This window comes from Schistocerca piceifrons, chromosome 3, assembly GCF_021461385.2.
Source record: "Schistocerca piceifrons isolate TAMUIC-IGC-003096 chromosome 3, iqSchPice1.1, whole genome shotgun sequence".
Lineage (NCBI taxonomy): Eukaryota > Metazoa > Arthropoda > Insecta > Orthoptera > Acrididae > Schistocerca > Schistocerca piceifrons.
The window spans coordinates 807,058,095-807,075,488 of record NC_060140.1 but is presented as its reverse complement, the minus strand read 5'-3'; the positions used below and the strand labels follow the sequence as shown (position 1 = coordinate 807,075,488).

The window sequence follows — 17,394 nt, the reverse complement described above, 5'->3', positions numbered from 1 at the left end:
TTTAAGCAAAAAAAGAAAGAGAGAGGCCAATTAGTCATGTTTAAATTGAAGTCAGTATAAGATTATTTGAGATAAGGGCCAAATGCTATATGAATAGTTGATGAGGGACCAAAGGGTGACTGGAAAGGGGTAAGCAAAAGTAAACTAATCAACAACCCAAAGGGTTGTTTGAATGTAATTCTTCACTCACTGTTAACCTGTTGCAGTGGTGTGCCCTGCATATAGTCTGACTTAAGAACTGACCAGCGTCGTCAGTTATATGGGGAAACCTATATTTTAACATGCATTCAGATCCATACTGCAGTCCAGCACTTTATCATCTGTGAAGTACAGTGCTAGATATGAAAGTCACATTTAGTACTAAAAAAAGTTGTGAGACTAATTAAAATGATTTCAGTTAGTAATTTGAAAATAAGTGGCTTAACTACCAAGCCTCACAACAGGGGACTCTTTGTGAACAATACTCGGCACAAAAAAGAATTCACCAAGGCCAGTTGATGGGCTGAAATAAGTTGGGGAGAAAGAAATTTGATTGGAGTAAGAGTATGACATCCATGTGGCAAAACACACACATCAGTGCTGAAATGTGAAAACAATTCACTGTGTAGATCCAAATAAAACTGCAGGCCTGCTCCTAATTTTGAGTTTTTCAGGGATGCCTGGGGGGTGGGGGGGGGGGGGGGTGGAGGAAGAGAGAAGCTCGCTAGAAATAAATTATCACATTACATATTTACAGAAACTATTTACAATACGACAGTATGGTCACCGCCATTGCCAGTCCCAAGCCCGGGGCTCCATCTCACAAGTCATGGGCAAGGAGGAGGGGGAGGAGTAACAACCTCATAAAAAAAGCATGGGTCCATCTGGCTCCGGATGGTAGCTTCCAGTTAGGGCCCCTACCTAGGGTTACAGGCAAAGCCCGGCAAACGGTCTCGAAGGCGGAAGAGGAAAGTCACTTTCCAATGGCAGAGAGAGCGGAAGAGCTGCTGAAACATATCAGGTAGTGGCTGTACTCCATGTTAGGGTTGGCTATCAAAGGCACATCTTCTGGGGCTAACAACTTCAGTCATATAACTGGATGGACATGAGCCGTCCCATTACAAAAAAAATTTTGAGCTCATGGAATGGAGCGCACTATGGAATCAAGATTACCCCAAGGGGAAAATCCCCCATTGATGAAGGTCGATGCAAGCAGGCATTCGGATTCTAGGGGACCTGCCAAAAAGTGCATAAGGGAAGAGTCTGAGCTCCCAAAAACCTCAAAGAAGATTAGAACTAAAAAGACTTTCAGAATTGGAACCATAAATGTACAGACAATGATTAAGACTGGTAAACTTTTAAACAGGTAATAGATGAGATGAAAGAGAGAAGCATTGGAATATTAGCAATGCAAGAAACAAGATACACTGACGTAGATACAGTGGAGTCAGAAGGCTTCAAAATACTGAAAGGTAAACTAGGAGTGGGAAAGGAAAGACATGCACCTAGATGCTTTGGTACAGGGTTCATAGTAGACAAATGATACAAGGATGGCATAACTGAAATGAAGAGCAGGTCAGAAAGGATATCAGCACTGACATTTCAGCCAGGGAACAAAAAGTATACAATAATAAATGGACATGCACCTACAAACGACAAGAACAGGAAAGACAAGAAAGTTGCAGACAGTGGCTGAGAGGAGCTAGATGATAAACTGAAAAACATACCATATGGACATGTAAAGATACTCATAGGAGATTATAATGCACAGATTGGAAGAGAGAAGCAATATAAAGGAGTAGTGGGCGAGTACCCCGCACACCAGCGGACAAACAAAAATGGACAAAGACTAATTGAACTGTGTTGAGAACACAAAATGAGATTGATGATAACACACTACAGGGCCAAACTGTGTAAGAAAAAGACATGGGCAAACCCGTGCACCTGCCTTGGGGAATTCCAAATTGACCACGTAGCAATCAGCTGGACAAATGCTAAAGAGATCATGAACACAAAGGTCAGGAAGAACACAAGAATAGAAACGGATCACTATCTTACAGAAGTTAAGTGCCTTTGGATTCCAAACAAACGAATAGAACAGGTCTTCAACCGGTGTTTTTTGTATTTTCTGTGAAATAATTTCAGAAGAACCTTTTCGGAACTGTTTTCAGCATCCTTACTGTGTAATTAGACGTTTGATTCCCTTTCTGTATTAGTCTTTTGTTAGATTCACATTTGTTGTTTATTAATACTGTTAATAATAGTAAAAATTTTACCATGAGTGAGAAGTGTGGGCTTTGCCGTAGGTTCGTGAGTAGTGGATTGCGCTGTGAGACTTGTTCGAAGTAATTTCACTGGGGGGAATGCAGTGGGGAAGCCAGTGGGCATTCTGGTGAGATCCTCTCCTGGATCTGCAGGTTATGTAGCAAGAGTAAGTTAATGGAGGAGCAGGAGCGTAAGATCTGTGCCCTTCAGGTACAGTTGAAAAATGCAAAGGAAGAGCTAGATAGGATGAGGAGGGAGAAGGGGGTTGGGGAATGGGAGTGGGCTGTTGACAAGAGATCTGCTAGGAGAAGAAGATTTTCAGATAGTTTTACTATTGGTGTTTACAATAGATATCACCAACTGTCAGAGTCTAGTGGAGAGGAATCTCTAGTAGCTGTAGATGTAGGAAGTATGCAGCAGACCTCAGTAGTTACGGTGGCTAGAACAGTTGCAAAGTCGAAGAGGAAGAAGAATGTTCTGCTGTTAGGTAGTTCTCATGGCAGAGGTGTAGGCCAGCAGTTGCAGGAAGTGCTGGGGAGTGAGTACCAGGTCACCAGCATTGTGAAGCCTAATGCAGGATTGGCTCAGGTGACTGTTAACATAGGGGGGTTATGTAGGGATTTTACTAAAGAGGATCAGGTAGTGATAGTGGGTGGGGCTGGTAATAGTATTGATAGGGGTGGAGAGTATGACATAGATGGTGACTTGGAAAAGATAGCCACTCAGATTGGCAACACGAATGTGCATTTCGTGGAACTCTTTCAGCGTCACGATCGGCCTCATCTTAATACAGACGTCAGGCGTAATAACATGAGACTTGGGGGTGCGCTGATGACAGAAAGCATGGGTCACATTTCAGTGGTGTCAGTGGAGTCTATCAGCAGGACGGGTTTCACTAGATATGGCCTGCACCTCAACAGGTATGGGAAGGGGAGGTTAGCAAAGCTTATAGGTGACAGCATAGGTGGGGTTGGTGGGATCACTCATGGGAAAATTTCTGCAGTAGTGGGTGTTAGAGCTGCACCTTTTTTAGATTGAAGTCAGCTGATAGGTATTCCTGCTTAAGGGAAGTCTCTCTAACAAAGGAACCACTTTTGACAAAGCTTAGGTATCTGAGTAATGAGGAAATTAGTATATTTCATTAAAATATACAGGGTATTAGAGATAAAGTTAGTGAATTGCTTATAGATGTTGACTCTGAAATTATTGGTATATCTGAACACTTCTTAAATAAGGAGATAACTCAGAGGCTTCCTTTACCAGGATACAGCTTGGCTGGCAGCTTTTCGAGGAGCTCTTTGCGGTGTGGAGGAGTAGCCATGTATGTGAAAAACAGCATCCCATTTGAGTCAATTGATGTTTCAAGGTACTGCACTGAAAAGGTGTTTGAATGTTGTGCAGGTTTGGTTAAATTTAATGGAGCTAAACTTTTAACTGTTGTTATTTATAGATCCCCAGACTCCGATTTCACAACATTTTTGCTAAAGCTAGAGGAGGTTCTTGGTTCACTTTATAGGAAATACAAAAAGTTAGTTATATGTGGTGACTTCAATATTAATTGTATAAGTGATTGTGCAAGGAAGAGGATGCTGGTAGACCTCCTTAATTCATATAATCTTATGTAAACCTTATTCTTTCCAATGAGAGTGCAAGGGAACAGTAGAACAACCATAGACAACATTTTTGTTCATTCCTCATTGCCAGAAGGGCATTCTGTTAGCAAAAAGGTGAATGGCCTTTCAGATCATGATGCACAAATTTTAACTCTAAAAGAGTTTTGTGCTGCAACACGTGTTAGATATAGCCATCAGCTGTTTAGGAAAGCTGATCCAGTTGCTGTAGAGACCTTTGTAAACCTTATCAAGGAACAAGAGTGGCAAGATGTTTATAGCGCTGATACATTAGACGATAATTATAATGCTTTTCTCAAGACTTTTCTCGTGCTCTTTGAAAGTTGCTTTCCGTTAGAACGTTCAAAACGGGGTACTAGCACAAACAGGCAGCCTGGGTGGCTGACTAGAGGGATAAGAATATCTTGTAGAACAAAGTGGCAATTATATCAAAACGTTAGAAACAGTCAGAATCTAAATGCAGCAGCCCATTACAAACAGTATTGTAAGGTGCTTAAAAAAGTTATTAGGAAGGCAAAAAGTGTGTGGTATGCAGATAGAATAGCTAAGTCTCAGGATAAAATTAAAACCATACGGTCAGTCGTAAAGGAAGTGGCTGGTCTGCAGAGACAGGTCGAGAATATAGAATCGGTGCGTAGTCGGGATGTCCGTGTTACTGATAAGTCGCATATATGTACAGTATTTAATAATCACTTTCTGAATATAGCAGGTGAACTAAATAGAAACCTAGTCCCAACAGGGAATCATATAGCGCTCTTAGAAAAAAGTGTTCCGAGACTGTTACCTGAAATGCTCCTCCATGATACTGACAAGAGGGAGATTGAGTTAATAATTAAATCACTAAAGACCAAGAACTCTCATGGATATGACGGGGTATCTAGCAGAATACTGAAGTATTGTTCCACGTGTGTTAGCTCAGTACTTAGCCATATCTGTAACTTTTCCTTTAGGAGTGGTCGGTTTCTTGACCGATTAAAGTACTCGGTAGTGAAGCCACTTTATAAAAAGGGAGACGGGGATAATGTTGACAATTACAGACCTATTTCTATGCCATCGGTGTTTGCTAAAGTTAACGAGAAGGTTGTATATACAAGGTTACTGGAGCATTTAAATTCACATAATTTGCTGTCAAATGTTCAGTTTGGTTTTAGAAATGGTTTAACAACTGAAAATGCTATATTCTCTTTTCTCTGTGAGGTTTTGGACGGATTAAATAAAAGGTTGCGAACGCTAGGTGTTTTATTTGATTTAATGAAGGCTTTTGACTGTGTTGACCACAAAATATTACTGCAGAAGTTGGACCATTATGGAGTAAGGGGAGTAGCTTACAATTGGTTCGCCTCTTACTTTAAGAACAGAAAGCAGAAGGTAATTCTCCGCAATATTGAGAGTGGTAGTGATGTTCAGTCCCAATGGGGCACTGTTAAGTGGGGCGTTCCCCAAGGGTCGGTACTGGGACCACTGCTGTTTCTTATTTATATATAAATGATATGCCTTCTAGTATTACAGGTGATTCAAAAATATTTCTGTTTGCTGATGACACCAGCTTGGTATTGAAGGATCTTGTGGGTAATATTGAAACAGTATCAAATAATGTAGTTCATGAAATAAGTTCGTGGCTTGTGGAAAATAATTTGATGCTAAATCACAGTAAGACTCAGTTTTTACAGTTTCTAACTCACAATTCAACAAGAACCAATATTTTGATCAGACAGAATGGGCATATTATAAGTGAGACGGAACAGTTCAAGTTCCTAGGCGTTCGGATAGATAGTAAGCTGTTGTGGAAAGCCCATGTCCAGGATCTTGTTCAGAAACTAAATGCTGCTTTATTTACCATTAGAACAGTATCTGAAATAAGTGACACTTCAACACGAAAAGTAGTGTACTTCGCATATTTTCATACGCTTATGTCGTACGGTATTATTTTTTGGGGTAATTCTTCTGATTCAAAAAGGGTAGTTTTGGCTCAAAAACGGGCTGTTCGAGCTATATGTGGTGTAAGTTCGAGAACCTCTTGTCAACGCCTATTCAATAGTCTGGGAATTCTGACATTGCCCTCACAGTATATATTTTCTTTAATGTCATTTGTTGTTAGCAATATTAGCCTATTCCCAAGAGTTAGCAGCTTTCACTCAGTTAATACTAGGCAGAAATCAAATCTGCATGTGGAATGCAGTTCCTTGACTCTTGTGCAGAAAGGAGTGCAGTATTCTGCTGCATCCATTTTCAATAAGCTACCACAAGAACTCAAAAATCTTAGCAGTAGCCCAAACTCTTTTAAGTCAAAACTGAAGAGTTTCCTCATGGCTCACTCCTTCTATTCTGTCAAGGAGCTCCTGGAAGAGCTAAAAAATTAAGCAAATTCCAGTGTTACATTGTTGATTTTCTTTATTTAAACTTATGACTTGTCACCTGAATATGTTTTTTTTATATTTCATTTTATCTGTTTCTAATATCATGTTATAATTTCACGTATTGACTCGTTCCATGACCATGGAGACTTCTCCTTAATTTGGTCCCACAGAACAATAAATAAATAAATAAAAATAAATAAATAAAGGTAGACAGAGACCATTTAAGTCACAATCGATCCAGATATGAGGAAGGAATTGAATCATTCAATGAATGGGACAACATGAAGCGAAATATGGCGAAACAGGCTGAACTATAGGGAAAGGAAGAAAAGAAAAAGAGGCACTGGTGGTGGAACAAGGAATGTGAGTAAGCGGTAGAAACTCGCAGGAAAGCCTGCAGAGACTGGAGCAGCAAGGAGGACCTGGAAAAATGGGAAGCTTTCTTAGAAGCAAGAAAGGAAGCGGCCCGAACAATAAAATGGACCAGGAACTGGACGAGATTGAGACCAACTTCAGGAAAAACAGCAGCAGACACTTTTATTGGAAATTCAAAAAGAGTCTGATTGTATATAAGGGTAGAGAACTGTTTATAAGAGATAAGAAAGGGGAGCTGGCTGTCAGTGCAAAGGAGAACTGTCGGATTTTTGCAGAGCACTTTCACGACCTGCTGAACTGTGAACCACCTGAACATGAGCTGGAACTTGGGACTGACACAGAAGAGAGAGAACCACACCTTCCAACCAGGGCTGAAGTTGCACATGCCATAAGCAATCTAAAGGATAATAAGGCAACTGGAGAAGATGATATAGCTGCTGAGATGATAAAGTGGGGAGGCAGCAAAGCAATAGACAACATGACCAACATAATCCACCAGATCTGGAGAACAAAGAAGTTGCCAGAAGGATGGAAGAATGCATTGTAGTACCAATACATAAGAAGGGGGACAAGAGAGATGCAAACAATTACAGAGGAATATCGCTACTAGATGTTCGGATACAAGATGCTGTTAGAACTATTGCTCAAGAGAGTAGAACAACAGGTAGAAAGTACAGTTGGCGACTACCAAACGGGATTCAGGAAGGGAAGAGGTTGTATAGAACAGGAATTTATCCTGAAGCAACTGATAAAAAATTGAGCCTTAAAAAACAAAAAGACAATAATAACTTTCGTGCACTTCACAAAGGCATATGACTCCATTGACAGACAGACTCTTGTTAGGATCATGAAGAACAGTGGACTGGATGGAACTACACAAGAACTCAAAAAAAATCTGACAGACACAAAAGCAACTGTGAGATTCAGAGGAGCCTTGTCAGCAGAATTTGAGATCAAGACTGGTGTTAAACCGGGAGATAAATTGTCACCATTGTTGTTCAATATAGCACTGGACGAAGTGATCAGGCAGTGGAGAGCAATAAACGAGGAAATGGGAATACCAAAGACCCATTTGGGGGACAAGAAAGGACAACAGGGCTCAAGTGGACTGCCTAGCTTTTGCAGAGGACATAGCAATAGTAAGTGAGATGGAAGAAGACGCAAAGACACAACTCGACAACTTAAGTAAGGTAGTCAGAAAGGTGGGACTGAGGATCGCCTATAACAAGACAAAGACATTAAATACCACTGCAGACTGGGAAACACTGGAAGGCACTGTGCAAATTGTGGGCACATTTAAATACCTGGGAGAATTTATAACAGGAAGGAACAGGAGCAAGGAGGGAATAACAGAGAGGATAAAGATGGTGAGGTCAGCCTTCTGTATGATGAGAGAGATATACAGGGTGATTCAAAAAGAATACCACAACTTTAGGAATTTAAAACTCTGCAACGACAAAAGGCAGAGCTAAGCACTATCTGTCGGCGAATTAGGGGAGCTATAAAGTTTCATTTAGTTGTACATTTGTTCGCTTGAGGTGCTGTTGACTAGGCGACAGCGTCAGTTGATGCTAAGATGGCGACCGCTCAACAGAAAGCTTTTTGTGTTATTGAGTATGGCAGAAATGAATCGACGACAGTTGTTCAGCGTGCATTTCGAACGAAGTATGGTGTTAAACCTCCTGATAGGTGGTGTATTGAACGATGTTATAAACAGTTTACAGAGAATGGGTGTTTGTGTAAAGGGAAAAGTTCTGGATGGCCGAGAACGAGTGATGAAAATATAGCACACATCCAGCAAACATTTGTTCGCAGCCCAGGAAAATCGACTCGCAGAGCTAGCAGAGAGCTGCAAATTCCACAATCAACTGTATGGAGAATCCTACGAAAAAGGTTAGTTATGAAACCTGAACGTCAACTACCCGAGGCGATGGATCGGCCGCCAGGCAGCCCGTGACAGAGCACTTCATCACTGGCCTCCAAGAAGCCCTGATCTTACCCCCTGCGATTTTTTCTTATGGGGGTATGTTAAGGATATGGTGTTTCGGCCACCTCTCCCAGCCACCATTGATGATTTGAAACGAGAAATAACAGCAGCTATCCAAACTGTTACGCCTGATATGCTACAGAGAGTGTGGAACGAGTTGGAGCATCGGGTTGATATTGCTCGTGTGTCTGGAGGGGGCCATATTGAACATCTCTGAACTTGTTTTTGAGTGAAAAAAAACCTTTTTAAATACTCTTTGTAATGATGTATAACAGGAGGTTATATTATGTTTCTTTCATTAAATACACATTTTTAAAGTTGTGGTATTCTTTTTGACTCGCCCTGTACAATAAAAAGAATATATCCACAGAGGCAGAGATAAGCCACTACAAGGCAACAGTGAGGAATGCAGTATTATATGCTGCCGAGACAATGCCACTAAGAATAAATGAGGCATAACAACTAGAGAAAGAAGAGAGAAAAATACTAGGTCCCAAAAGAGGTGGAGAGAGGTGAATGCGAAGACCTAGGGAAGAGTTGTACTGGAACATGAGAACAATATCTGGGGAAATCGGACTCAAAAGGGTAAGGTTTGCTGGACATATAGTTAGGATGAGTATGGACAGAATGCCGAAGAGAGTGTGGGAAACAACAGGGAGGACAAGGGGAAAGATAGGAACCAAGTGGGTTGTTGAACTTCGGAAGGACTGGTTGGAATTGGGGATCAAGGTCGAAGGAAAGGAAAATTGGAGGAACGAATATACACCGACCAATATGCCGGAGATCAATGACAGAGAAGAATACTTCTAACATCACAATAAGCCTTCGTTTTTCATTTCCTAAAAGTGCTGCTGGCACATTTGGGTTGTGTGCCTCTTCCAGCAATTACTCTGCCAGAGAAGACATCCATTGTATAGAGACCCCACTTCTTTGCATAAACCTCCCAGAGAACTCACCTGTCTGTGGTGTATGTTTAAGGTCTTCACAAATTCTGAGGCCTTTAACTGTATTATTTGTTGAGAGTGGCAATCTTGTCCTTAATTTTAGTTTGCACAGAGGAAAGAATACTAGCTAGCATCAGGTTCAGGATTTTCCCCAGCTTTTGCCCCTCTGTGGGACTTGATTGATGAACAGAAATCTGAAGATCATTCTCAACTTCGATACAACACTGCACATTAGGTTAAAACCATACTCATTGCCAACTTGTCAGTTGGCTGTACTCTTCACATAAAAATAATTGAGAGCTTAGAGTTTGCATTGTAGCTGTGCCAAATTCTGAAGCTTATCGATGATTTCCTTTTGACATTGCCATTCTTTTGTGGAGATTAAATATAATTTGTTACTTTTGATATTGCCACTCTTTTGTGGAGATTAAATATAATTTGTTACTTTTGATATTGCCACTCTTTTGTGGATTAAATATAATTTGTTAGTTAAAGAAAAATTGTGCCCATCCTGCCATGTAAAGTAATGGAACTGTGAGCACAAAAATAGTCACTACATGAATGAAATATCAACAATCAATAACACATTGTTCCTCTTAAACTGCAATTAGTTTCCAAATACTAGGATACTGTTGCTTCATCTCAAAGTAAGGAAGGAGCACTACAATTGAAGTGTCTATAATGTGAAAATATACCTGTATTTGTCGGGTTGCGTGGTTAAGCTGTACCCTAATCATTCTCGGTGTTTCTGTAAAGCATCTGTGTATGTTAGCTTATTTACTTGTGCTTTCAGTCATCCCCAGGCTCATTCCTAAATAAGTCTTCTGAAACTCATAATTTTAAGACATTCAGTATTGCAGGTGGTGTCCAGTATCTGGGTAATACATTTCCTAAACTATGGCTGGCTGCAGTATCTGAAAATGGTACATTAATAATATCCAACATCCAGTTTTTTTTTTCCTCCCCCAACCTCCGATAGGCTATAAATAAAAGACAAGTTCATAGAAAACAAATATTTTATTACCAAAAGTTTTGTACACTGTGGTTACTTTTTAACATAGTCACCGAAAAGATTGAGACATTTATCGTACCTGTGGACAAGCTCTGCAGTACACTCTTCAAAAAATATTGCCACCAATGATTGCAAATGAGCACTGTTGGTCCGCAGCTCGTGGTCGTGTCGAAGCGTTCTAGCTTCCCACGCTCGGGTTCCCGGGTTCGATTCCCAGCGGGGTCAGGAATTTTCTCTGCCTCGTGATGACTGGGTGTTGTGTGATGTCTTTAGGTTAGTTAGGTTTAAGTAGTTCCAAGTTCTAGGGGACTGATGACCATAGCTGTTAAGTCCCATAGTGCTCAGAGCCATTTGAACCATTTTTGAGCACTGATGTTGTTTTGAAGATCTTCATTGGTTTGAAAGTGCTGCCCTTGTAGCCACATCTTCAGTTCAGGGAAAAGGTGAAAGTCACTGGGTGCCAGGTCAGGACTGTACAAAGGATGATGGAAAATGTCCCATTGAAATTTTTCAAGGAGCTGTTGGGTTGTGCCAGCAGTGTGTGGGTGAGCGTTGTGAAGGATCAACACAATGCCTGAAGTCAATTGCAAATTTGGACATTCAAAACAAATGAAGAGGAATGCTGATGACTGAAGACGTTGGTAGGAGGGCAGCAATTTCAAACCAATAAAGATCTTCAAAACAATGTCAATGCTCATTTGCAATCATTGGTGGCAACATTTTTTTGAAGAGGGTATTGCAAAGCTTGTCCACAGGTACCATAAAAGTGTCAATCTTTTTGGTGATTATGTTGAAAAGTAACCATAAGTGTACAAAACTATTGGTATTAAAGTATCTGTTTTCTATGAACTTGTCTTTCATTTGTAGCCTATATATAGACGGCCTTTTTACAAACGCTGCACAGCCTTTTATATAGGAATAAGATGGAGTTTGGGGGGGTATAAAATTTAAAGTTCTTATTTGAATGGCATTTAGTTTATTTCGGAGTCAGAATGGCATCTAATATCTCTGTACAGGTAGAGTTTAACTCTGATAATGCTTTTATTGGCTTACTGGTTCGTTAGGAAGATTTATTTCTACCTTGCATTACAGAATAAGTAGACAATATCGTTGAGAATTTTATGGTACTAATTCAGTTATCTGTACTAGAAACAGGTCTTTGTTGCAGTAAAGAAAAGTATTAGAGAAATGTAGATATCAGAGTTCAGTAGTTTTTTCACCTTCCTCAGTGTGAGTAAATTGACCTTATATATCAGTGACAATAGTCTCGTGAACAAAACAATGCAGGGGTATGAATGGGCTTGAAATTACTGCACATTTCACATGCTGTGTGTTTTCATTTCTGTTACTCCATTTTTTTTATCATTTCAGTGTCTCCGGAAAGTAGCAAAGTTTATTGCAGAACAAAATGAACGTGTTTATGCTCCACGTGGGCTTCTTATAACTGATCCTTCTGAAAGAGGATTGAGAGTTGTATCCTTTCAAAACAACAATTAAAAAGTTATTTAACTGTGTGATAAACTTGTCTTCTTGAAGTAAGTGCATTCCTAAAAAAAAAAAAAAAAAACACTCTGCTGCTTCTGCGTGGTTAATTATAAAGTTACATGGTAACAGTGATTGCATTGGTTTGCAGGATTTTTATGAGTGAAGGACAGAAATTGCTGCCTCCTTTCTTTTGTGCTTACTAGGGGTTGCTGAACCAGTCAGCTTGTTGTTTGTGGCGTCTTGAAGCAAGAGAAGAGAGTATTTGGTGGTGGTGGTGGTGGTGGCAGATGTCCAAAAACAACAGTAAGGGTTCTTGGGTGTGTGGCACTTCAAATTTCTAGTTGCTGAAGTTAATAGAGAGAGTTGCCTGGATGTTACACAATGCACATAAAGTAAAGAGATAATACTTTCCAACTGTTTAATGGAGTGTTTGCAGCAATGAACATTTGTGACAAGTTCCAACTGTGGAGTTCAGTTGACAAGCTAAACTTTGAATTGGCCTGTGCAGTGTGCACAGCTGGTAACAGTAGGTAGCACGCTGTCTGTGAAATGCAGGATCAGTGTTAGAGTCCTGCTTCAGCACACAGTTTGAGAGTGTAACAACTGTTCATTCAATAGCTTGTCGTATCTACTGTCTAATGTTACTTGTGAAAGGAAGAGGCAAGGTAACCACTACCTGTAAGCCTTCACTTTACTAAAATTTTCATTCCCGTGGTATATGTATCTACTTAGCATGGGAATATCAGAAACACATTTCATGTAAATATTTCCTTCTTACATGTGTAATACTGGACACATTTAAGTTCCCCACAGTATTGTAAATATGTTGAGAAATTTTTTTCCTTCCTTTATGCACCACAAAGCCGTTACAGACTGATGATACCTTGCTCGTCCAGACCATACAAGGCATGCTCAGAAAATTCTGGAACTTTGTCCACAAAATTTTCGTACACTTACATTTTACTTATTGTGCATGGTCTCCTTTGAAATTCTCTCCTTCATATTGATACACCACTCCCAATGCCGCTTCCACTTCTGAAAGCAGTTTTGGTACGCCTCGTGCCAGATCACACAAAGCGCTTTCGGCAAATTTTCTTTTCTCTCATCTACCATAGCAAATCTTTGTCTTTTCAACACTGTTTTCAACTGTGGAAATAAAGAAAATGTCCACAAGAGCCAGGTCTGGAGAGCACAGAGGATGAGGCAGCACAGTGATTTCATTTTTTGTGCAATAGACATGCATCAATAGGTATGACTGCATGAGCCTGTATCATGATGAAGGAGCCATGAATTGTCTCACCACATTTCAGGTCATTTCCATCTCACATTTTCTCGCAGGTGTCACAACACATTCCAATAGTATCATTGATTAACAGTTGACCCTGTGGCATGAATTCATGATGAAGTAATCCCTTCAGAGCCGAAGAAAATTATCAGCATGGCTTTCACATTTGACGTGACCTGACGAGCTTTGTTTGGTCTTGGAGAGCCCTTCCTGGCCCATTGTGAAGGTTGAGCCTTGGTATCTACGACGTAACTGTAGACCCATGTCTAATCACCAGTTATGATCCTCTTAAGGAACATCTTGTTATGATTTGTGTGATCCAAAAGCTCTTCACAGATTGCAAGGCAAAGATCTTTCTGGTCCTGACTCATGAGCCATGGAACAAACTTGGCGGCAACACGATGCATTCCAAGATGACGTCAGGATTTCATAACACAATCCAGCTGAAATGTTACATTGTTCTGCAATTTCTCAGAGAGTCGGTCTTAGATTGGCATGCACAATTTTGTTGGCGTTCCAGGCATGAGCATCATCGGTAGACGTCAGAGGTCATCTTGGTTGAGGATCATCTTTAACTTCCATCTGGCCATTTTTGAACTGTATGAAATCTTTGTGATACTGAGTATGGCTTAACCACTCATCACCATAGGCTTCATGCATCATTTGGTGTGCCCCTGTAAAGGTTTTCTTGAGTTTCAAACTAAATTTAATGCAGACGTGTTGCTCCTCTAACTCTGCCATCTCGAAATTCACAAACTGTGTGACAAATGTTCTACTCAATGTAGTACTGAACAATAACTAACAGATATAAAACAAAAAAAAAATTTATGAATGTTCCGAAATTTTTTGAACTGACCTCATAAATGAATATCCTACAACATTTCTTCCCAAATACCCAAGAAACCTATGACTACTCCCTACTAGCCTCCTGATGGTTCTCATCTTATCATATAATATTGTACAGGCTTTGAGACATTCAACACATTCCTTTGTCAAGATACTGACTCTCTCTCACCATGACCTGAGATGGAGGAGATCCAACCCAGGATTTTGCGTACACCACTTTAAAGCACTATGCCATTGCCCACCAAATATAAACAGCATCACAGCTCATCCTTCCACTGCTCTTACTCTGGCTTATGTTTCCCTGAGTATATTCCCCTGTGGATGGCCTATATAAAAGACCTTCCCATACAATCACCCACAGCTTATTCATGGACTCCAACCAGAATAATTTTATTTTTGATCAGAGATGATAGGGTCACATATGAAAGCAGCCTTGTTACATACCATATTTACTCCAATTGTTGTTGTTGTTGTTCTATGTACAATGTATGAGAGTTGACCAGCTGTCTATCCACATGAATGCCCATGTCCCAGCTGTAGCTAACTGTTAACTTGTTGCAGAACTACTCTCTCAGTGTAATACTGTTTCTTTGGCTACTGTTAGCTATATATTCACAAATATTCCACCGAGTGCAACTTTGTTGTCTAATTTTGTATGTTCTTGACATGAAGCCACATCTGTGTGTAAATATCGGAAAAAACTTCACTTCATGTAAAATTGAATTGTATTGCATTACCATCTCATCTTTGTATGTAAATAAGAGTGAGACTCCTTAATTAATAATCAGATAGAGATTTCCATACTGAATGAGCCAGCAGCGACCAGAACGTGACTTTCCCTTTCGGAGTCAACAGAAGAATTTTTTATGTGACTGTTCATTCTCTTTAATTGGTGAGCGCATTGGAAGCTAGTGCAGTGTTTGACTCCGAGGTGTGATATTCTGGCACTGGATAGCATGCCACAACGTTGTTCCGTTGTGGGTGATGGTTTTGTTCCTTGAAAGCTTGCTTTAGCTTGGTGCAGAAAGTGAAGCTCAGATGTGCATACTTTGCTAAGAAGCTGGTTATGAGATTTAAATTTGCATCACTGGCAATTACTCCTAAGTATATGCAAAACATTATTCTTATTTGTTAAACTATGTAAGCATACAGTTATCATTATTATACCATTCTTTTTATATTATTTGTTTATGTAAAGATATTTGTGCAATATCTCTGTAGATAAAAAATAATTTTTTTGTTCTTTTTAATATTTCCAGGTGCCACAATTTTCCTGTTAAATCATATGACCACAGTTTATGTGCTGCAAAATATTATATTATTATGACTGATCATTACAAGAATGTTGCTTATTTATATATAATAATTATTTGAAGACAGCCGTATGTTACACAGTAAAAATAGAATTTTATGCAGTCATTTTTTTTCTATACTTAAAAACTATAAAGGATTTAATGTTTCTTTATTCACAGTTAGTATGTCCTCATATTAAATAGCCAGTTACTCATATAATTTAATGATAGGAGATAAAAGCCATGAAGAATAAAATGCGAGTAAATGACATACAACTCGGTTAGTTTTTAAGGTTGATAATAGGAATCAACAGGCCAGGCCATAAACACTCTTGGTGTCACAAACTGTATCTTCAGGGAAAACACAAAAAAAGTAAAGTGAGATTTGTGATGTTGGGTTAATGAGATGGCAATATTTTGCTGCTTTATACAGTTTGGACCTTTCTATAGCCTTATTCTTAATGTAGCAGAGCTAGTTACAGATTATTTTAAGTCATGAAGTTCATCTAATATTTCACAATTGGACTGGCGCCTGGGAATAAAGTTAATATTTGCTTCAAAGGATAATTATGTGTCTTCCTGTTTAGAAGCCATTGTATGTTCAGTTTATTTGTGGGAATGAGAACATAATTTATTCATATATTGAGTGAGTGGGTGACCATGTCTGAGGCAGAGAATTATGTGAAACGATACTTGGGAGGTACTGAGGGAGGCAAGCAGATAAACCTTGGAGATTTACTTGTTAGTGGTTGGTGTCTGATGAAATAATAGTTTGTTTCATCATTTTTTTTATGTGGCTGCCAGACAAGTTGCCACATTACGAGAAGGTTTACATGATGTTGTATAACATTTTGAATGTTTGAGGCTGTCGTTTTTATGTTTGGGTCCTAGTGGTCAGTCAAGCTCCATTCTTTATGTGTGCGACTAAGCAAGGTGGTGCATTAGTTAGTGCAATTATGAGTAATGTGTTTCAAACTCGTATCCTGCCATCCTGATTTAGGTTTTCCGTGGTTTTATCAAAGCATTTAAGGTAGATGCTGACAGGAGCCTTTGAAATAGGCCATTTACTTTCCGCATCCTAGCCCTACCCTATCATGAGCCATGTATCTAATGACTTTGTTGTTGATTGGGGTAAGCCCTAATTTTATTTCCTTTTTATTTCTGTGAATTTAATTAAAATAGTTTTATAAAAAGCATTTCTTGTATGTCATGGGAACTGTACTATGACACTTTATTCAAGAATGAAAATGTAGAAACTCTCAAATTGTAATATTGAGCAAAATGAATATGTTCTGAAAAGAAGTAGCAGTTGGTTTGTATCTGTGAAAAGCCAAGCATTTATATTTCAGGTGACAACGTTCCCATGTGTATTTGTGTGGATAGTGGATTTAGTCAATTTCCGTATGTACTTAAATTTTCACATTTTGGTTGCATCCTTTCACGTTCTTGTGTATTTCATTAGTTGTGCTAATGTGCAGAAAGATGAGTAAAAAGTTAAAATTATTATACTGCATTTAATGTTAAGTGTTTGAGGTACTTCAGATGACTAAACGAGGAAAGGTGTGTGTTCATTGATGTACTGGTTTGTGTCACTTGTAAGCAGATCATCTACTTTTCTAACTTGTCTTTGTTTAAATATATGTAAAACTACTAAAAAAATAAAGTGAAAACTACTGCTTATAAATTTACTTCTTAAACATTTGCGATTTTTTAGTGTATGTCAGCATACCCCAGTTTCAGTACCAAACAGTTAGCACATTGGGCTTGTATTTGGGTAGACAGTGGTTCAAATCGCCAACCAGTTTCAGATTTAGCACGATTTCCCTAAATTGCCTAAGATAATGATTTCTTTGGAAGGAGTATTACTGATTTCCATTTCCATCCTACCCTATTTCAGCTTGTGCTTCATCTCTAATCACCTCATCAATGATGAGAC

At 39.3% G+C, this 17,394-nt stretch overlaps 1 protein-coding gene across 1 annotated transcript in view; it reads left to right on the top strand.

Moving 5' to 3' along the window:
- LOC124789430 (golgin subfamily A member 7) overlaps window positions 1-15,397 on the top strand; it is a 96,405-nt gene extending 81,008 nt beyond the window's left edge. The window contains exons 4-5 of the mRNA XM_047256774.1: window positions 11,922-12,023; window positions 14,955-15,397. Of these exons, the coding sequence (XP_047112730.1) occupies window positions 11,922-12,023; window positions 14,955-14,999 (147 nt within the window). The 3' untranslated portion in view covers window positions 15,000-15,397. The remainder of the gene's footprint in view (window positions 1-11,921; window positions 12,024-14,954) is intronic.
- Window positions 15,398-17,394: the final 1,997 nt, after the last annotated feature.